General features: G+C 35.2%; 1 protein-coding gene across 1 annotated transcript in view; it reads right to left on the bottom strand.

Annotated features, from left to right (window-relative positions):
• The window catches only part of LOC123663269 (eukaryotic translation initiation factor 4E transporter-like), a 22971-nt gene extending 10205 nt beyond the window's left edge, over positions 1-12766 (bottom strand). The window contains exons 1-12 of the mRNA XM_045597958.1: positions 12508-12766; positions 8816-8984; positions 8468-8546; positions 7982-8204; positions 6927-7077; positions 6421-6513; positions 5499-5564; positions 5041-5134; positions 4848-4919; positions 4367-4477; positions 1308-1413; positions 404-562 (exon numbers count right to left, since the gene is read on the bottom strand). Of these exons, the coding sequence (XP_045453914.1) occupies positions 404-562; positions 1308-1413; positions 4367-4477; positions 4848-4919; positions 5041-5134; positions 5499-5564; positions 6421-6513; positions 6927-7077; positions 7982-8204; positions 8468-8546; positions 8816-8984; positions 12508-12766 (1582 nt within the window). The remainder of the gene's footprint in view (positions 1-403; positions 563-1307; positions 1414-4366; positions 4478-4847; positions 4920-5040; positions 5135-5498; positions 5565-6420; positions 6514-6926; positions 7078-7981; positions 8205-8467; positions 8547-8815; positions 8985-12507) is intronic.
• Positions 12767-23291: the final 10525 nt, after the last annotated feature.

Here is a 23291-nt window from a genome sequence, read left to right as displayed (position 1 = left end):
CACTGCTGCGTATATATGCTTTACATGAGTTATTTAAGGAGTACTCATAATACCAAATCATCCTATTTTTCACAGATTCTAATGAGCTTTACCATAAATTGCCCCATATATCCATGTTAGTTTATAAATAAAATTCCTCACATCTTCATCATCATTCGAGTTATATCACAGCTCTATATTTTGCCACTTTAACTACTTTCAAGGTCCCTTTTAAAGACTTCTGATACAACTCTTTGACTATTAAATATTCTACAATATTAAAAGTAACCTCTTCTTAGTAAAATTTACATAATTCAAAATAATGTAATAAAAAAATAGTGAAATAGCCTTGGTAAATCGAAAAATGAAGATATAAAACTGCAGGGAGCCTCTGCGGGATCTGGGAATAATTGAAAAATCAAACCTGCTCTTTGTTCGGTATCCGCGCTAGCCCTCCTCAGCATGTCGAGCAAGGAAGGTGCGGGCGCGTTGGGGGGGTTCCCTCGGTGCGCCGACCCCCCCTGCGGGTACACCGGCTGAGGCTCGGACACTGGCGGCTGCTCGTGAGTTGAACTGTCGAGATCTGGCGAAACAACCAATTGAAACGTGAAATTTATTGTAGTGACAAGTTAAAATCTTACTACAAAATCATTTCTCTCATTAAAGAGAAGGTCGAGAATCTCTTGAGAGATGTAAGTGTCGTCCTGAAATATTCCTTGAGTTTTTGTTACAAACAAATTTTAAATCTTGAAATATACAGCCGATACTTGCCCTGACTTCTATTGTAACAGAACCTGTAGTAGGTAATTGAGGATTACACTAGCTATAAAAACTGTGTAGTAGCTAAATATGTTTCCTACTCCTTTCCTATCTGTAGCTTCATCATATTTCGCTTAATCCATTTTTTCATTAAGTACGAAAACTTAAATGAAGACTGTGGTAGTAATAAAATATAGAAGTTCCTTTCAAATAGCAAAAGTAAAATAGTTTATCGAATATACAGCAGTCGCACGGAACTTTTATGCCCCAATTCATTCAGACTACATAATATGCGCCTTTTTTCTTATTTTTTACGTGGGGAAAATCCATCATGGATCCGGCGCCGGGGCGCCAGATGTTTATGTCAGACTCCTACTGACTAAAAATCCACCACGTGTGAGCAGTCATCAGCCTGGGTGGAGCGAGATGGGGTCGCGCTAGCATTCGCCAACCTCGCCCCGGCACATAATTTGTGTCTTGCTTAATCTATGTGAGCACTGACATGGTCTTGACCTTGCCTTGTACTGACATACCTTGCAACTAGAACTCGGAAAGTATTGAGTACCAACCGTCTACCATATTGTGCATGAGCCGCTCATAGTGCCGGTCGACGGGAGGACTGTCTCGCCGGAACCAGCGGCTGAACCTGCTACCCTCTGTCTCGCTGACACCATTCTGTACACACACACACACAAACGATGATATATTAGAGATGATACAACTACATTTTAATATGTACGATTTTTATTTTTGTGTTACCCACAATTAGGAATTCTAAACATTTTTGAATATCATATCAAAAATTGACCGCTCCAGCGGGATTCGAACCCGCGTCTTCGACATACCGTGTCGACGCTCTAGCCAATTAAGCTATGGAACGATATACTCGCCAGAGCGAAACTTTTGATATGATGATTTTTACTTTCGGTTTAAGCGAACCGTGGCGCCGTCTATAGTGAGTTCTTTACAGAGACTCGTAACTATTCAAAGTTTCATATTACAATGAAAATCTTTGACAGGAGACGACACCATGCTATTTTTAATATGTACGATTTTTATTTTTGTGTTACCCACAATTAGGAATTCTAAACATTTTTGAATATCATATCAAAAATTGACCGCTCCAGCGGGATTCGAACCCGCGTCTTCGACATACCGTGTCGACGCTCTAGCCAATTAAGCTATGGAACGATATACTCGCCAGAGCGAAACTTTTGATATGATGATTTTTACTTTCGGTTTAAGCGAACCGTGGCGCCGTCTATAGTGAGTTCTTTACAGAGACTCGTAACTATTCAAAGTTTCATATTACAATGAAAATCTTTGACAGGAGACGACACCATGCTATTTTTAATATGTACGATTTTTATTTTTGTGTTACCCACAATTAGGAATTCTAAACATTTTTGAATATCATATCAAAAATTGACCGCTCCAGCGGGATTCGAACCCGCGTCTTCGACATACCGTGTCGACGCTCTAGCCAATTAAGCTATGGAACGATATACTCGCCAGAGCGAAACTTTTGATATGATGATTTTTACTTTCGGTTTAAGCGAACCGTGGCGCCGTCTATAGTGAGTTCTTTACAGAGACTCGTAACTATTCAAAGTTTCATATTACAATGAAAATCTTTGACAGGAGACGACACCATGCTATTTTTAATATGTACGATTTTTATTTTTGTGTTACCCACAATTAGGAATTCTAAACATTTTTGAATATCATATCAAAAATTGACCGCTCCAGCGGGATTCGAACCCGCGTCTTCGACATACCGTGTCGACGCTCTAGCCAATTAAGCTATGGAACGATATACTCGCCAGAGCGAAACTTTTGATATGATGATTTTTACTTTCGGTTTAAGCGAACCGTGGCGCCGTCTATAGTGAGTTCTTTACAGAGACTCGTAACTATTCAAAGTTTCATATTACAATGAAAATCTTTGACAGGAGACGACACCATGCTATTTTTAATATGTACGATTTTTATTTTTGTGTTACCCACAATTAGGAATTCTAAACATTTTTGAATATCATATCAAAAATTGACCGCTCCAGCGGGATTCGAACCCGCGTCTTCGACATACCGTGTCGACGCTCTAGCCAATTAAGCTATGGAACGATATACTCGCCAGAGCGAAACTTTTGATATGATGATTTTTACTTTCGGTTTAAGCGAACCGTGGCGCCGTCTATAGTGAGTTCTTTACAGAGACTCGTAACTATTCAAAGTTTCATATTACAATGAAAATCTTTGACAGGAGACGACACCATGCTATTTTTAATATGTACGATTTTTATTTTTGTGTTACCCACAATTAGGAATTCTAAACATTTTTGAATATCATATCAAAAATTGACCGCTCCAGCGGGATTCGAACCCGCGTCTTCGACATACCGTGTCGACGCTCTAGCCAATTAAGCTATGGAACGATATACTCGCCAGAGCGAAACTTTTGATATGATGATTTTTACTTTCGGTTTAAGCGAACCGTGGCGCCGTCTATAGTGAGTTCTTTACAGAGACTCGTAACTATTCAAAGTTTCATATTACAATGAAAATCTTTGACAGGAGACGACACCATGCTATTTTTAATATGTACGATTTTTATTTTTGTGTTACCCACAATTAGGAATTCTAAACATTTTTGAATATCATATCAAAAATTGACCGCTCCAGCGGGATTCGAACCCGCGTCTTCGACATACCGTGTCGACGCTCTAGCCAATTAAGCTATGGAACGATATACTCGCCAGAGCGAAACTTTTGATATGATGATTTTTACTTTCGGTTTAAGCGAAACTACATTTTAGTTTGTTTTTACCAGCTATTATATATATGATGCCCACAAGCGGAACCAGAACTAGTTATAAAACAGTGGAATACCGTGGAAACAAAAATTACGAATTATTAGAAACATTACAACTAAAACTTTGATTTCGATTTTTGACCAATATTTTAATTTCAGATAAAATTTTCATTACTGCAGACAAATTATGATTGTTGTCGACTTTATATATATATATATATATATATATATATATATATATATATATAAAGTCGACATATATATATATATATATTTAACACTGGTTTATTTACCTTGTGTCAAACTATTAATTTGCAGCTTCAGTTTTGTGAGAGCTATAAATTATAAGCTGATTTTGCATTCAGATATCAGATACACCTTTAATGATATGAATTATTATTAATTATTGTTATATATCATGTAATAAATAGGATCAGTATTTTTTTTTTACTTTCACATTTAAAGAAAGATACAAAAAGAGTTGGAAATAATTATAGTTTTTGGAGTGTCGGGCACTCCAATACACATGTAAATATAATCTTAACTAATGTTATAAAGCTAAAGAATTTGTTTGTTTGAACGCGCTAATCACAGCCACTACTGGTGCAAATCGAAAAAATTTTTTCGTGTAGGATAGTCCATTTACTGAAGAAGGCTACAGACTATATAACATGATGGTATCTTCCGTCTTTAAATTAACGCAGGCAAAATCGCGGGGTACAGCTAGTAGTAAATATAGTTTCCGACACGTAGGCCAGCAGCGTGAGAGTGAGCATGAAAATAAATGTGAGAGTTAGCGTGACAGTAAGTACTGACAGTGAGCACTTCGGGGATGTGGTCGAACTTGAGGAAGTCGTCGAGGTTGAAGTCGGGCGGGTCCGGCTGCGTCAGCTCCTCGCCCTTGCTGTCCACGCCCGAGTCCTTGTCCTGCACATACACATTACGTCACTGATGAACTTCCTGCGCACGTGCACACGCACAAGCACACGCACAAGCACACGCACGTGCACACGCACACGCACAAGCGCGCGCGTGCTTGTCTGCGCTGGCAAGCACGCACTCTCACTCGATTCGAATATTTTTTACAACGCAAATATTTTGTTCATGTTTGTGTAGGAACTTTTGTTTATTTTTCAGAATAAATAGCCCTTCATTTGAGATGTAAATTGTTTCCATTGGATAACAACCACGTCATTTTATTAAGCCTAGAGTAGTCTTGATGGACAGAATGTTTTAAGTTAGCAAATCTTAAAGTTCAAATAGTAAATTATTTTTAAATATAATAAGCAGTACTTACATTGCTGTTATTAAGTGTGCTGTTATCACTGGGTGGCGTCGCAGTATCCGCTCGCGAGCCACTTGACCATTTCTGTGAATAATAAAAATCATTCATTGAAGATTTTTTTTACAGAATGTATGGCCGGTTTGACAATAAATTTTATAAAAAATCATAATGCATATATCTAAACTTATTATAACTACAAAAGTACCTCATTTTCCTTCGACGACCCGTTCTTCTTGATTGGTTCATCAAATCCCCGTAATTCAATCGTTTCCAGCTGAGACGTCGGCCCTTCACTAAACCTGTCAACATTTTACGTATTAAATATCTAGCTAATTATTAAATTATTTAGTCTGAATAATCTCGCAATCGATTGCATTGTTCGTATCAAAGAAAATAGATAAACATAGAAAATATAACTCGACTAGCACTTTGATGCATTTGACCCACAAGTCTAAATATATTATATATTTATTTACAATATTATGTACTATTAATATGTAAAACACAAAAAATATGTAGCTATATTAGTCAATTGTTACCTACAACGCAGGCACTTGCCTTGGGAACAGATGTTTGTATGTGATGTTTATTTATTTGAATGACTGTTTAAAACAATCTAATACGAAATAATTTACTTTAATTGTCCTTAAATATTTTATTTACCATTCGGGTTCATCTTCCTTCTCAAACCGTCGTTGAGAGAAGCGACCACCCCTACGATTATCCTCTCTGTAACTGAAAGAATAGAAAATTTACTTAAAGCATCAGAGTGGTTACTGCAGTAAAGAATATAGCCACCCCCTCTCTTCCCGTGGGTGTCGTAAGAGACGACTAAGGGATAACACAGTTCCATTACCATCTCGGAAGTTAAAAAGCGGACCGATGGCGGGATAACCATCAAACTGCTGGCTTTGAAATACACAGGCCGAAGACGGGCAGCAGCGTCTTCGGTGCGACAAAGCCAGTCCTGCGGTCGCCAACCCGCCTGCCCAGCGTGGTGACTATGGGCAAAACACACGAGTTCGCGCCATTCTTGGCGTTAACTTGTGGAAGCCTATGTCAAGCAGTGGACTGCGATAGGCTGATATGTGAATGTGCGTGCGTGCGTGCGTGCGTGCGTGCGTGCGTGCGTGCGTGCGTGCGTGCAAGCGTGCGTGCGTGTTTATTTATTACAAAAAAATCACGATGTAGTGCTAGTTTCCTTTAACAAGAATAAATTCATTGTTTTTCATAGATAATTATTTTTTTTTCAATCCACAAGTAAAAGTGTAAAGGTAAGCATATTTCAAAGATAAAATCAATTACACTACTCAACTGTGTCAAATTAGCTCATGCACATTTTTCAAAAAAAAGTAAATTGCAACTGGTCCAGCTATGACGTAAATTGCAATAAGCGAACGATCGCGATAAATTGTTTAATAATCGTTGTACATTATCAAATTTTAGTACTAAAAGCCGAGTAGGCAACAGTGCTGTCTCTAGCGAGCAAATGAAGAACCAAAATATTCACGAATTTGGATAGATTTTCGGGTCAAGTATCTCAACTCTTCCAATGAATTTTTATGCAAATATAAATATTGTTTACTTGTCTCGTTGTTTTTCGTTGTTGAATCGATCGTCCCTTTCCCTCTTGATGTCAGAGGAGTAGGAGTCTCGGGTGAACGAGCGTCTGTCGAACCTGTAAGTTAAATATCTAATATATAAAATTCTCTTGTCACAGGATTAGGGGCAAAACTCTTCCGAAACGGTGTGCTCGATTCTTATAAAATTTTTGTGCATATTGATTAGGTCCGAGAATCAGTCGTAAACTATTTTTTAAACACTTAAGTTATAACGGTAGCCCACCCTAAAATATTTTTTTTGAGTTTTTTTTTTGTTCTGATGTGGTATTCAAAAATACATACAACCCTAAATTTTCACGTTTTGTCATGAAACGACGTATGTGTCATGTCTGCGTCTCAGCGAGATAAACTTCATCGGTTACAAATTAATCCTTTGGGCCAGATCAAACTACCCGCTACCGTAATATTATTTAATCACGAGCCATAGCCATCGTAATGTGTCAAGCGTGCCCCGCGAGCGACGCGTCACCTGGCGTCCCGCTCGCCGTTGGCGCGGCGCTCGTGGCGCTCGTGGCGCTCGTCGCGCTCGCGCGGCGCGCGGTAGGGCTCGGCGCCGTCCTCCCAGGCGGCGGGCGGCACGTCGCGCACCATGATCCGCCCGGACCCGATGCGGCGCCCCGCTGGTGTGCAAACATTATTACTGTCAATACTTATCCAATATATTAATTAATCCTGCATTGACTTATCTAATGATATTTTTTATTACTGTATTCTTTATTCTATATACCGGACAAAAAATTAAAAAATAAATTTATTAATTTTGTTCTTAATCAAATAAAGATTTTTGTTTGAGTCACTCTTAGTATCTTCGCGTTACAATACCACCTCCTCAGTATAGCAGTCGCAATAAGAACGTAAAGTATAATAAATTTATTATTATTACATAAAAAGTCAATATTATATAGAAAGCTAAAATAAATGTCGGAGCAAATATACGACGCTGTGTTACATCTAAAGACAAGCGCCACCTGTACTCTCCATTTCTATAGGCCTTAGTTAACCAATCATAAACGCATGTAACGCAAATGATCAATCATGTTATTAAATAATTAAGTTACACTAGGCCATTTCATATTCCTACTCCATCTTACTATTTATTAAATTGTATAAGAATGTCTTTTCATATAGTCTATTTGGGAGAATTGTACACGTGTATGTGTAGGCAAACACCCTTGTCACGTATTGTAATTACGTGTGACCGTTACTAAGCGTAAGGGTGTGTGTGTATGCTTGGATTACATACCTATATGTGAGTGTACGTATGGCTGTACGTATGAGTGTATGCGTGTATGTGTGTGCGTGTATATGTGTACCGGTGTGTGAGCATGTGTGTGCTTAGCTTAGTTTTTGCTACGAGTCTTACGCGCATTGTGCCAGTGTAATTGTAATTATAAAAGTATGAGAGTTTAGGCGTAATTAGTGCGCGTTTCCGCGTAAGTGTAAGCTTATGCGTGGTGAGCGTGTGTATGCATGAGCGTGTATCGCGTATACGAGTGCAGGAGCGTGAGTGTATGCGCGGCTCACCCTGCTCGGTCTTGGTCTGCGTGAGCGGCTGCGCGGTGAGCGGCGAGTCGGGGCGCGTGCGCGCGAGCGGCGGCGGCGGGTGCGCGGTGGCGGGCGCGCCGCAGCCGGACGTGAAGGAGCGCCGCTGCGGCGACAGCACGATGCCGCTGCTCGGCTCGCTCTCCTTGCGCACGCGCTCGCGCGGGTCCGCCGAGCGCCGCTCGCGCTCGCGACCGTACACGCCCTGAAGTAACGAACAATTTTATCTATGTCTGTACTCTATGGTCTGGAATTTTTAATGCGACGAAAAAAAAAAACAAAAACCGAACCGTAAACGCCCTGAGGACACAAAGACGACTGTGAGTGTGTGTATGAGTATATTATTTCCATCATATTTTGCTTGTAATAATTATTTACGTGTCTAACAATTGAACATATTTCCAAATATGTATGTCTGTCCAAATATTAGCATATTTTATATCTACAATGTGTACAGTATTTACTTACCTTATGATTTTCAGTTGGTGCATCCCCTCTACCTCCCTTATCTTCCTCATTCGGTGAATCAGAACGTTTCTTTAGCACGCTAAAACGAAAAGATTAAAAAAATTAGTTTTTGCTGCCATGACAGCTTCATTATATTAAAAATATTATTATTATCTTATTTCCAGTTGTAAGTTATAGAAAGAACTACTGAGAAGGGTCGGGATAGGCTCAGTAAAGCGCAGGCAAGCTGGTGTTTCTTACGTCTTCTGGCGTTCATAAGGTACGGTATCACATATGTTTGCCACCCTTGCCCAACCTGAATAAATTTTCTTCTATACGCAGTACTCACATCATATAAACGGTACTCACAGCGCGAGCGTGTCGTTGCCCGCGAAGGCGCTCTCCAGGCCACGCTTCACGAGCGGCGAGTTCCGCAGACGTATGAGCTCGTCGCGCGTGTAGACGAGCGGCCGCCGCGCCGGGCCCACCGCCAGGACCGCGGGGTCGCCGCCGCCCGACGACCCGCTCTCGTCGTAGCCTGATAACAATATGAAAATAAAATCATTCCCTCCTAACCCTAGCCTGAGATATTTCTTTGATTGGTTGATTGATTTAGTCCGTACAACCTACAGCCAGGCATCGGCCTCTTTCTCCACATAGGACAAGGGTCAGCGCTTAATCCATCATGTCTTATTTCTTTAGTCAAAAACGCATTTGCATCTCTTTAAAGACAGATTTCTTATTTGTATAGCAATTTTTATAGCCATACAAAACAATATTATAATATATATTTCGACGTAATCGTACGTGTCAATCCAGTTTTCTATTTTATCATACCTCCTTATCGTCGATTATTTTGAATATTATTTCCAAGTTTTGAATTCTAATATATATATTCTATTAGATATTTAAATGACACAAAATTAATTTTATAATAGATAGACTTGCCAAGGTACTTGTAAACACACACAACGCACAAAAGATAATAAAATCCTGTATCGGTAGACCAGCACACGTAGCCAAACTACCTATATAACCTACACCTTAATTTGACAGGAGTGCAATCGAACACGCGACCCCTAGCGCAACAATCTGCTGCTGTAACCGGTTTACGAAACCTTCATTAAAATTAAACTGATAAATTTCTATTTCATTTTTTTTTATCTACATATAAAACTAAATAAATAAAATAATTTATCTATATTTTACTTGTGACGCCGTATAATTAAATTTATTTAAAAAAAAAAACTATTAACACAACGACCTACACAATCCTGTGTTTGTCGAAAGTTCGAAAACACACCAGCATAAACGCCCAGACCACAATAAACTATAGACCTAAATGTGTATAGATCGAACCCGCAACCGTCAGAGCATCAGCCAGATGCGAGACCGTTGAGTTACCGCAACGTCAATTCTCAAAAAATTGCTTTTTTTTTAATAATAGCCTATAAATATTACATAACGAAAGAAAGACGTGTATGATGAGCATTGTATATTAAAATAAATAAAAAAAAAATATATTTCAACGAACTATCGAGTGCCAAATTACTGCTCTATTAGTTATCAACGAAGTAATTTACTAAAAAACCGATAAACACGAAACATTGCAATAATTCTTACACAAAAACCAGTTTTTATTAAACTTTAGTGTTTTTACGACTCCCAAAATAAATTGAGTGATTAGGAAGAAAGAAAAATAAAATTAGACGACGCATTAGCGCCACGGTTACAGCACCGGTTTATGGCTATTGCGCTGACGTCTGCGCGTTCGATTCCTGAATGCAGCATACACTATACAAATATTTGCCTTGGTCGTCGCTGCAACACCGAGGTAAAAAAAGGTCACATTCGTGCCGTGAAAAAAAAAAACGGTGGTGAATACGTAGGAGGTATGTTATTGTCGACAAAGCAATTACTGCACTAATTATCACAGCTCAAATCCCGCTAGACGAGATGATTATTTATTTTAAATATATTATGATTTATTTTAAATATAAAGATAAGGACGAGAGTCTGCTTTTGCCTAACGTGAAATACAAGCATGAGATTGCCTGCCATAGGAAATGACGACCACGTGTGTATATTAAAATAATTATGTTTGCTCGCAATCGAAAAAAACTGACTTCAGTTTCATCGACAAGTAACAGGTACATACGTAACGTAAGTAGACGGAATAATTAACAAACGCACTAGTCGTCACTAAGATTTTCGAGGCTTTCCCTAGATTTCTCTGAGATTTCATCATCATATCCTGGTTAACTTATCACAGTACCACACTTAGGATATCTCTTTTCCAAAAAAATAATAATATCAAAATCGATTCATAAACGACGAAGTTATCCCCGAACGTACATTATGGTCGAATTGAGTAACCAACTCCTTTTTTGAAGTCGGTTAAAAAAAATGAGTGTTCTTTAGACCGCGCGACTGAAGTAAAACTTCTGCACAACAGGCCTGCACTATGTCTTAGATATACGAGAAGTAGCTGGTTATGGGAGAAAGAGAGAAAGAAAATATGTGCTCGCACCTCTCTCTCTTGCTCCGTTACCTCGCCCGATCACATTTCTCTTCAAGCATTCGCCACCATACTCCCCAAGTCAAGCGTAGGTAAAGAAGTTTTACTTCAATATACTTATTTTATTTAAACAGATAATAAAAATTCCATTATCTATCCTCCTTATCCTTACCTCCTTATCATACAAGAAATTTTCGATCGACTAATGAATATTAATTACTTTTCAAATATAATCCAATGTATTAATACATAGAAAATTATTTCCGAAATGTACGTAACACGCTTAACTAACTTCCGAAATCTGCACAAAATCAGTTATATTCTTTTCTTCTTTTTGTTCGTTATGGTCAGGACAAGGTATATATTGATGAAAATTAAAAAAAAAAAAAAAAAAAAAAAACAGTAGTACGAAGTTCACCGGATCGGCTAGGAATTAACAAAATGTAAAAACAGTCGGATATGTAGGTATAACGGTACGTTAGACACTTCGACTTCAAAGTAACCGTCAACAGTTATAATTATTATTCCATGAATTTTTATTATGAACGAAAAAAGAAACTCAAATTTTAAAAGTAATCACTTACAACATTACGATTTTATTACCGAATGTTAATAATTCGTCTAAAATTATTCGGAAACGTAAACAAAGTAAAAATTAAACCTTATTTTTTACACACAAATTGTATTTGCATTGAAACGAAAAAAAAACCGACTTCAATTATATCGACAAGTAATACAACGTAGGTAGACGAAAAATTAGTCAAGTAAATACGCATCATTAAAGATTACTCCAAAAGTTGTAATCAGATCTCGATGAAACTTAAATGTGAACACATGATAAACATCGGATTTTGATTAAATTAAAAATTATCAAAATCGGTACACCCAGTAAAAAGTTATGCGGATTTTCGAGTTTTCCGTGATTTCTCTGGGATCCCATCATCAGATCCTGGTTTCCTTGTCATGGTACCACACCAGGGATATCTCCTTTCCAACAAAAAAAAGAATTATCAAAATCGGTTCATATATATACGATCGGTTACATCGGTTCATAAACGACGAAGTTATCCCCGAACATTAATATATATATATATTAATGTTCGTTATATTAATTACCCGACTGCCAAGGAAGGGTTATGTTTTTCGCGCGTATCTTGTATGTATGTGTTTGTATGTAATATTCTTTACTACCTCATATTTCCAGAACCACTGAACGGATTTACATAACTGAGGTATCGTTAGGTTCATCTTAGCTGCCCAAGTGTTCTTAGATAGGTGACATTAAAAAAAATCAAACATGGCGGCTGCGCGAAGCCATTGTAGTTAATGAAAAAAAAATTTTTTTCTCGAATACTACAATATGGGTATCAAATTGAAGGACACAATACAAGGATTTTAAAAAGGTATATCATGATTATTATTAAAATAAGTTTCTGTTCATGCTTAAATATAGAACTTTTTTTAATTTATTATTGGTAAGGTAAGCGTTTTCAATTTAATTTTACCGTTTATATTTAAATTTCGAATGACATAACGAACTTACGCCACGACACGCGTTTCACCCTCTTCGACGGCGGGCCGGCGTGAATCTTGGGTGGGAGCTGCGTCGGGACCTTCCTCAACGCGCTCTGATACCTCAGCAAGAAAGCGTGCACGGCGCATTTTACCGGCGACGACTTATCAACAGTAGTCACCGCCAACGCTGCCAACTTCCTCGCTCGACGTTTAGCCGCCCGGCCGGACCTACGTCTCCTCCTACGAGCCTTTTTTGTCACCTCGCACGATACCTCCTTGCTCACCATTACGAAAGCGCGGATAACTAGTGACGCGGCACGACAAAATGGCGCTCGCCAAACCTACCCTAACCTTTAACTTACACTAAATAAATATTTAAAACCGTAGTAAAAATAACTATTTATTATCAAATTATATTAAATATGTACATAAACAAAAAGATAATTAAATTAGAACTTAAAACTAGGGTTGCCTGAGAGACGAGGACGCGCGAGTTTTACGTATTAATAAGACAACCAGTCTTAGACTACGTAGTACGGTGAATTAGCAATAATATGAAATACAACAATATAACAGAGATGGTGTGAAAACTCGATGTTTTCGCAAGAACATTCGCGGGGTCGCGCAAGGAACGGTTACGTCTCAAAGACTGAGGTCACTCGGCGACCGCTTCGTAATACGAGTAAGAACTACCCTCGATATTTTAATTTTTTACCTATATTACAAAAATTATTCGAACATACCTTAAATTTACGTTACTTTTCATAAATACGTATTATACGTAGACAATTAAATAATGCATCGATGTTTTCAAAGTAAAAATATTCTCTTTAGCGTAGTAATAAAAGTAAATGTACTTATGGTACAAGGGAAACCTTTAAAATGTATTAAATTTTTGCAATTAATTAATATTTGAACGTATAAGACTAATTTGTAACAAATTACGAGCACTAAATAATAAGTTCTAAGGATTCTTGGGATCACTTCCACGAAATAAAAGAATTAAATTGAGAAGCCTTAAAATACTCAAGTTAATTTTTAATGAGAGTTTAAAACAGATAATAAATCATTTGTCTATATACAACAAATATTCAGGAAAACAATTTCTATCTGTCATTGCTTACTTTTTGTCTGAACTTACATTTGTTCCGGCTTCACTCTAAATCTGCAAAACAAAATTAGACGCACAATCACAGTTGTGAATTGTGATCCTACATAAGTCTAAGTTGCAGTTAATCCTGTGTAAAGGAGGCTAATTCAAAATCTGGCAATGTCTGGATATACAGTCTAGACGTGAAGTTATAAATCTAATTACTGTATAAACATATTGTAGTAAATTCGTTTTATGCACACTTACATAAGTAACGCACATTCAATCGCCGCTAAAAACTACTGTTGTATAAACTACCTTTCGTAGTTTGAAAGATTAATATTATTTTTTATTGTAATCTTTAATAATGGTTATTATTATATTTCTATTAGTTTCGTAAAAAAAAATCTCTTTTATCCCTCGTCTTATTTTAGACCAGATGTTAATAACAAGATTTTTATGTCGCAGAAAATATACAGTCGAATAAGTACATACATAATGTATATACATTTTTATAACACGATAATGCAATGACGCGTTAGCACAGTTGCTAGAGTTACTGGCTTTATAGCTAGCGATCACAATTTCCGATTCCTGTGACAAGTGATACAAGTCAATAATCATCATTTTAAAGAAGTACTAAACAAGGTTTCAAAAAATTCTTATTCATGAACTAAGTATTAGTAAGGTTCAATTTGAGTGGCTTCTTCTGTAGAGTAAAACAATATTCTTTCGATACCTATGCATTTAAGTTTTTTTTTTTTTTTAGTTAACATTTAATTTTAACGAAAAATTCTTTGTTTATATATGTTTTTTTTAAATGTATGTTCGGGGATAACTAGATGAACCGATTTTGATAATTATTTTTTTGTTGAAAAGGAGATATCCCAAGGGTGGTACCATGATAAGGAAACCAGGATCTGATGATGAAATCCCAGAGAAATCGAGGGAAACCCTCGGAAATCGTAGTGACCACTAGTGCATTTGTTAATTTTTTTCGTCTACGTACGTTGGATAACGATCAAGCCAGAACGATCAATCAATTCCATCATTCGATTCCAATTCGATCGATACATTGTCGATGTAATTGGTCGTTTTTTTTTTTTTCGTTTGCCAGCAAACACAATTATTTACAATTATTAAGTACCGCAATTATATGATAAATTATACTTGTACAGTTAAATCGCTTCACTATAACTTGTCTTTGTGTAAACTCTAGTATAATGATCCTAGCGGAATGTTCCTCAAACAAAAGACAAAGATATACTTAATTTCTTTATTATCGGTCTTCTTTACATTCACATAACTTACCTGAATTTCGCCTATTAACGAGAGTTTTAAGTTAAAAAGGATTCACGAAAAAAAGCGAGCGTGCTTTTAGACCACACGACTGAAGTAAAACTTCTGCACAGTAGACCTGCACTGTCTTAGATATATAATATGAAACGTAACTGGCTATGAGAGATAGAGAAAGATAAAATATGCTCCCCTGGCACCTGCTCCGTTCGCCTCGACCGATCACACTTTTCGTAACGATCTCTTCACGCATTCACCAGCTTACTCCCCAATTCAAGCGTGAGTAAAGACGTTTTACTTAAAAATGTACTGAAAAATATTCGTGAAATTTACTAATAATAAATACTTCCATTGATTAATTACTGACAAAGAGGTACAATCTGACAAAAATATCTATCACTACATACTCACTTTGTAAAAAAAAAATTCGTTACTACAGCAGATAGAAAAATGTGAATAAGACCAAACAATTCTTAAATGTTTTTCTGATGAGCCTTATATCACTAATCACAGCAGGTACAGATTTCGCTTCGCTTATGATAAATGTTTGTACAGACAGAGCGTACTGGCGTTTGCCATGATCTGATCCTTTAGATTATATATATTTACATACGTAATATATATCACTTACACGGTGTACATGATAAAAACCGGGACCGACGGCTTAACGTGCTCTCCGAGGCACAGTGGGGAGACCCACAAGGACTGCACAAACACCCAGACCACGACGAACATCTAAATAGCCAATAGAAATGTCTGTCGTTAGTGGGGATCGAACCCGCGACCGCGAGCGCAACAGCCAGTGTTATGACCGGTCCGCCAAGCTTAAATAAAAATATTAATATTCAAAATTTACGCGTTTGACAGTTTGTATGACGAGACGTCGGTCAGCTAGTCAATACATATAATAAAAATGTAACGGGTCGCTGCCTGTACATGGAAGATATATACCTTTTAGGGCAAATAGCACCCGAAACAATAAAAAGTAGAATTTTTGTCTGTTTGTCTGTGCATTTGTGAACGCTAACTTCATAAGCGGCTTATCCGATTTTGATGCAGTTTCCACTAATTTATTGTGGTAGGCTTCACTTAACATTTAGTGTTTGTTTCATGTTAATCGGTTTACAAATAAAAAAGTTGTGTATGCCAATTAAAAGAATCACGTTGATCATTTAAATACCCAAAACGGGGACGAAGTCGCAGGCACAGCTAGTACTAAATAAAATTGTCGTATTGATTTAAAACTGTGCAAAGGTAACAATATAATTATGTAAATGTATGTAATAACGTTTTGTAAAACTATGTAATGTCCTTATCTCCGACGCCACAATAATATTACTTCCCCGCAACTGACCATATGATGGAATCACACAGAGGATTAATAAAAATAGAAGTCTTTAATGGCTTCTACACAACCACCCTTTGGGCTAGATTAACTGTTGCAGGTACTTAAATAACATATACCTATTTGATAGTGAAAATCTAAATAATATATTAATACGTGAAGCAAAAACTTTGTATCCCTTATAACGAAAATTGGGCAGACGGAGGAGTATGAAATTTCGCACACTTATAGTTTATATAGGAGTGCAGAATGCTAATATAGGTATATATATTTTTTAATTATACACAAAATATACATTAAATTAATTTTAAAAAAATTACACGCACTACCTTGTATTTGACATACACCCACGCATACAAACTCTTTTGTTGATTGTCAAAGTCTGTAAATTAATTTTTTTTTTAAAAGGTACTTTATTTTCACTACACTTTTTTTTTCATTTTTATTTATGGTTTTTATGTATGGTATGTTTCTAATCTAGCTCGTCAACACTATACACTTAAGTCAAATCGTAGAGATTTTATAACAAATTATTTATTCTCGTATTACTTTACTATAATACAAAATGAACCGTCCTTGCATTAATCTCCCTAAACCTTCGAGTTTAATATTTAAAGATAATAAAAAAAAAAAGAAAACAGCACCAATAACAAAGCGATGTACTTTCCAACAAGGGTAAATCTCCCTTGACCTTCAGTCCCTGCACCCTTCAAAAAACGTTGGGGTCGGTATTGAATTAAGGTATACACGCATTGTGTTCCGCGATAAGGGCGTACACAGCGCTACAATCTATCTAGGACATCTACATCTCTAGACTCGTTAAAATTATCTGTATCGCTTTTTTGCTACGGAACCAAGAGAAATTTTTTACAACTATCGAATAATTTTGTATTTTTTTTTTTGTGAGAACCAAGCACTTAAACGAACATTTAAACGAGATTTTTTTTTACTTTTTTGGTCACTAGCACTATAGTTAATTCGTAAAACGGGTCAATTAACAAGAGTACTATGGGTACCCTGTATCCATAGATAGTATAGACAAATTTTATAAATGAACTAGCTGTGCCCGCGACTTTATCCGCGTGAAATTTAGCTAAATAGTTATTGTTCAGTTCGCAGTTATAAAATAATTAATTTGTAAGATAAAAGAAGCCTAAGTTACTCCTTATTACATCAGCCGTTTCAGAGATTAGCCAGAACAAACAGACAGACAGACAGACAGAAATACAGACAAAAATCATAAAAAAATGCTTAAAAAATTATTTTGGTATATGTACCGTATATATGAAATAAATAATATTGTAAAAAAAAAAACGGTTATTTTAATATTACAAACAGACACTCAAATTTTATTTATTTGTATAGATACATAGTTTAAACCATTCTTATAAAATTAAAAGGTTACATAAGCCAGGAGTTAAATAGGCAAAACAGTAACTATAAAGTATCAATAGTAATTTGGATGATACAGTGAGATATATCTTATTACTTTCTTAGATTATAAACCCACAGATAAATTCATAAAAATTAGTAACTATTAACTATTAAATTAAGATTTAAATAACACTATATGCAATAATTAATTTAGGAAAAGAGCTGATACTCTTCAAACTGGATGATCGATTTTTACCAAACATAGCCAAGAACCACCACAAAGCTTACAACTTTTACGTTTAAAAAAAAAAACCACATAAAAATCTACAATACTACGACAAGATACATAGAATATACATCACATACAGCTATCTAATATCTATATATTGGCTTAAATCTTACAAAATTTAATATTGCGTAGTTCTTTAGAAATGGACATTATAACAAATTTATATTCAACTATATATAGTTTCAGCCTTCTCTATTGGTCTAAGCATGATGATATATAGCCTATAGCCTTCCTGGATAAATGGGCTATCTAACACTGGAAGATTTTTTCAAATCGGAAAAGCAGTTCTTTAGATTAGCGTATTCAAGCAAACAAACTAACTCTTCAGCTTTATAATATTAGAATAGATCTTTTTAAGCATAGTAGATTCATAAATTAGACTTTTAAGACACTATCCTATGCCTCTCGTTGTTAAAATATACATCACATTATATATTATATTAATAAGCTAAGATTAAGGTGTTTGCCTCCTTTTTTAAAAAAACCTCACAATTACTCCACATAAATTATATAGCATTTTATAGATAACTAGCTGACCCCGCAAACATAGCTTTGCCATATATGTTATTAACCACCCTTAATGCCCCTCCCCCCCTAACATTGTGACACGAGAATTTTATATATAAGATTTATCACTCAATTTTTCGTTCAATCACAATAAAATATAGCCTATGTCACTCCTAAATAGTGTAGCTTTCTGTTAGAGAAAGAATTTTTGTGATCAGATCAGTATTTGCGATGATTAACCCTACAAACAAACAAAGTTAAAAACTTTACCTCTTTATAATATTAGTATAGATTGCTAGCTCTACTAGCATCCATAACAAAAAAAATTTATTGATTTTGTTTTCATAAATTAATTAATTATTAAAATTATATATATGACGGCTTTAATTTTGAAACAACGTCAACATGATTGACGGTCGGTAAATTGTTTACTTTATCACTCATCATTATCACTTCAGCTGATTGCAGTCTACTGCTGGACATAGGCCTCCCCAAGCTGCTGCCCGTCTTCGGAATTTTTTACTTATTTAGTGCGAATTATTCGCACGGGTATTGCTAGTGTTTATTATTAGTACGCCGCGTTGGCGCAACGGTCACAGCTATGGATTGTGCCTGTTGCGCTGGCGGTTGCGGCTTCGATCCCCGCACATGACAAACATTTGTATTGGCCATACAGGTGTTTGCCATGGTCTGGGTGTTTGTGCAGTCCTTGTAGGTCTTCCCACCGTGCCTCGGCGAGCACTTTAAGCCGACGGTCCCGGTTGTTATCGTGTACACCTGATAGCGATCTTTACTCATAGTAGAGTAATCATGTAAACATATAATTATTTTGTTCTGCATCACTAAGTGATAATGTTCATTTACACATTGTTAACATAAAATTTTACATAATTTGATTTTAAAATCAACAACACGAACAAGGTCATTGATTGAAAAATTAAATTAGAAATTGGCAATTTCTAATTCAATTTTTACTTAGTTACTCAAATTCTGTAAACAATGGATAATTTAGTTTTAAAAACTAAGTACTGATACAAGAATATTTTTATCTTAACTTTAATTTTATAAGTGTAATAATTTAATTCTTAGTTTTGTTTATGTCCACAAGGAACAAAACATTTGATAAAACAAATTAGGTACTTTATTTATATTTTTTTTTATAATTCTTGTTCATAATACAGTATATCTTTAAATGACTGATTCAATCTGTAAGATCCCATTGCCAGGTATATGTCTTTCTCTCCATGTAGGAAGAGTGTGAGCTTAATTCACCATGCAGCCTCTACTGAGGTTTCCGAGGTCTAATTCACTACTATGCGTAACTATTCGGTCACTATTAGGTGTCTTTTTAAAATGGCACATTCACCAATGCAATGTCAAAATCAAACATTTCGACATAGATAATTATATTTAAAAAAAATTATAATCAAGATTTCAATACCAACTAATTTAAAACAACAAAGTTAACCATTTAAGTGAAACAACTTTTGAGGAGGACCTCCTCAGTCCTCCAGTGACCATGATTGCTCTAAAGTATCCGAAACATCGGCATCTAGAAAACTTAATAAAATCTGATAAAGTTGTTTTATTATAATGAGTGAAATTCATGCAAACATTAGAAAATAATAAACAAAATTATCTACTTAACCATAAATTATACACAGAAGATGGGTAATCTTCATAAGTTTAACTATACTGAGCATTCTATACATCGTGATGTGTCTATACTTTGCATATAAACAATTTTTTTTTTTTTTTAATATTTATAGGTTAATAAACCTATTTAACTACCTTTACAAATGTCACATATTTAATGTTTATTCATACTCTTATAACTAATATAAGAGTAAAACAGGTTACTGGTAGTATCTTATTATTATTATTATTTCAATAAATTTTTGTACATGTAATATGGCATTACATTTACATATAGTTGATGATTAATTAAAGTTGTAGTAATGTTTGGATAGAACAATAAAAAGTAAAAGTTAATAACTTTAAATAGAATAATATGATAATATAATGTTGCTCAGTAATTTAGACTAAGTGCTTTGGAAGAGTTATGCTTCTGTTTGATTTGAATATATAAGATATAGAATGTAACATAATGTATAAATACAAAGAGGTAATACCAGTTTTGTTTATAAACCACTAGTGATATCTGTCGATATTCAACCATGATTAATTTAAATTTTAAGTTTGAACATTATTAAGGTTCTGATATCAATAACTATACTTCTGTAATAATAAACAAATGAGTATATTAGCAAAAAATATTAGCATTCTGCACTCCTTCTCTATATAAACTATAAGTGTGCGTATAAACTATAGTGTATAAGTAAAAAGGGGTACAGGGTGAACAAAGTTTTTACTTCAGACTAATTAAAGTCTACTACTGAAGATCATTCATAGAAGCATGATGGAAAATTTTTTGTTTGTTTTGAATAATTCAAAACATTAAAATTCATAGGTCAAAATTTGTAAAATGTGTTAGACTATTCTTTGTCTAGCAGAATAGTAACCAGCAAATCATATAGACCTCGAATTAGGACAACTAAATTTGAAAGTACTAACAGCGATTGGAATTTCATTAATTTTACCAGGACAATAGTAAGCAAAACGCAGGTAGATTTGAAAATATTTATAACATGATTATTACTAATATATTTACCTGATTGGTTGAAGCCATTCGTCTGGCTGTTCTCCGTTGGTTTCTCTTTCAATGAAGACAATAGGTTCACAGCTGACATAGCTTGCAATCGCACACAATTTCTCAGTCTTCGTTCAATATATTAAATTTACTAAAATTCTAAAATAATCTATACAATATTTACAAAAGTCTTTAAGAAATTATATTATCAACTAGGTATTGTTTATATCACAGACTTCGTTTTTCACTAAACAATACGAATCAAAACGTCCACGCACGAAAATACTACCAATATTTACAAGACAATAGGTATAATATAATTATTTACACATTAAAACTAACGTTTATAAGCTACTTTTAACAAATACTCTCTAGCGGTCACAAGATGTTCATAACTAAAAGAATTTATCAGTTTTCGATGCAAAAATATATAAAACGTCCGCCATATGCCTTTTGAAACCTGTATTAATAGAGAAAATTCCAAATACAGCACACATGTATAAAAATTGCTAGTTTATAACGACAGTCTTTATTTGCTAGGATTATATCCAGTTGCCATTATTTATTTTTTAAGTAAACGGGACTTTCTTTATAGGCTGACAAGAAATTAAAAAATAAATTCTTATAATTTTACATTATAATAACGGTCTCTTTTCTTTACTCAATAAATATTGTGCATTTACTTAGATAGAAGCTATGTATTAAATATTTAATAAATCGAATAGACAAAATTATCCAATTGCATTTTCATTGTGTATGAAATTATCTAATAACAAACTTTCAATAGAAATTATTTAATGTAGTTTGAATCAAAGAGCAACACGGAGGGGAGTAGCCATGTACAGGCGTTCCCCTCTGTCAAGGTATAAGGCCAAATGGCCATATGCGTACAATAAAACTAGTTGCAGCCGCACTGATCACTAGACTAAATCTAGTTGCGCGATTGAATCAACGTCCTTCAAAAAATGCCAAATTGTTCTGTTTTGTGCTTCAAAAAAAGATCTGCCACGTCAAATTTACTAAAACATGGCGTTACCTTTCATACGTAAGTATTTTTTAATCACATTATTACTTGTATACTACTTTTAAACCTTTTTTAAACTTAAAAATTACAAATATTATCGGTCGTGTTGACTCGATTTGTTTACCAACATAGGCCGCTCGCCCTCATACAATATGCGGATCGGTCGAGCGACTGATCGGAGTCTATTTCCGAGAAGTCACTGTCGCCGAGCGATAGTGTTGTTACCGATTTGTTTGTAGATAGTTATCGATAAAAACGGCAAAGGCAAAAGAGGTGACAGACATTTTTGAGATTTTGATTTATTTATAATATAATATTGCTAGCTTTTTTTAATAAACATAATTATATAAAAATATTGCATTAAATTAAATATAATACGCGTATTACGAGTATTAATACATTTTACTAGAATTACTTAATGTGAACTTCGACCATAATGTTTTATATAAAAATTTGGCAGGTTTTCTAAAAATCCAAATTTAAGGGATACATGGAAAAAAATTGTAATAACGACAGACCTGGACGCCCACAAAAAATAGTGTAATTTGTTCAGATCATATCAATACCACTAACTTTAAAGTGTTGGCGAACAATAGAAGGATTAGTCGAGGGCACCAAACCAACACTAACGCCACACTGTTTTTGTCCCGTAAGTTTTTTTTTTGTCTCATGTACAAGGTAACCAAGATATGGTTCACCTTAGTCATAGTAGTGAAACGAAACTTAGATTTGTCAACTTTGTAAATTAACAATGTTAAATCCATCCTTTCAGAGTCATCAACAAATCATTCAATCTAGCAGATGACAGGCTATCATCTTATGATGCCATTAGTGCTACGCTCCCTATTCCTGATTCGTTGACAGCACAGTGTACATCATCAACTCCTCAAAATGTGGGTTAATTTTAAATCGTTTATTGTAGACTGGCATTGTTTTGCACAACAACGTTGCACCAAACGTATTGTGACATAATTATAATAGTTAGACATATGCTGTCGCGACACTTTTTAACCGACTTCCAAAAAGGGAGGAGGGTGTCAATTCGAGTGTATTTTTTTATGTATGTTACTTCAGAACTTTTGACTGGGTGGACCAATTTTGATAATTTTTAATTTAATAGAAAGCTGATGTTTATTATGTGGTTGCGCTTAAATTTCATCGAGATCTGATAACATCTTTTTGAGTAACCTTTGATAACGCATATATTTTACATATATTGTATTACTTGTCGATGTAA

This window comes from Melitaea cinxia, chromosome 20 (genome assembly GCF_905220565.1).
Source record: "Melitaea cinxia chromosome 20, ilMelCinx1.1, whole genome shotgun sequence".
NCBI classification, from domain to species: Eukaryota; Metazoa; Arthropoda; class Insecta; order Lepidoptera; family Nymphalidae; genus Melitaea; species Melitaea cinxia.
The sequence above is the reverse complement of the archived record's forward strand: the minus strand, read 5'-3'. Positions and strand labels throughout refer to the sequence as shown.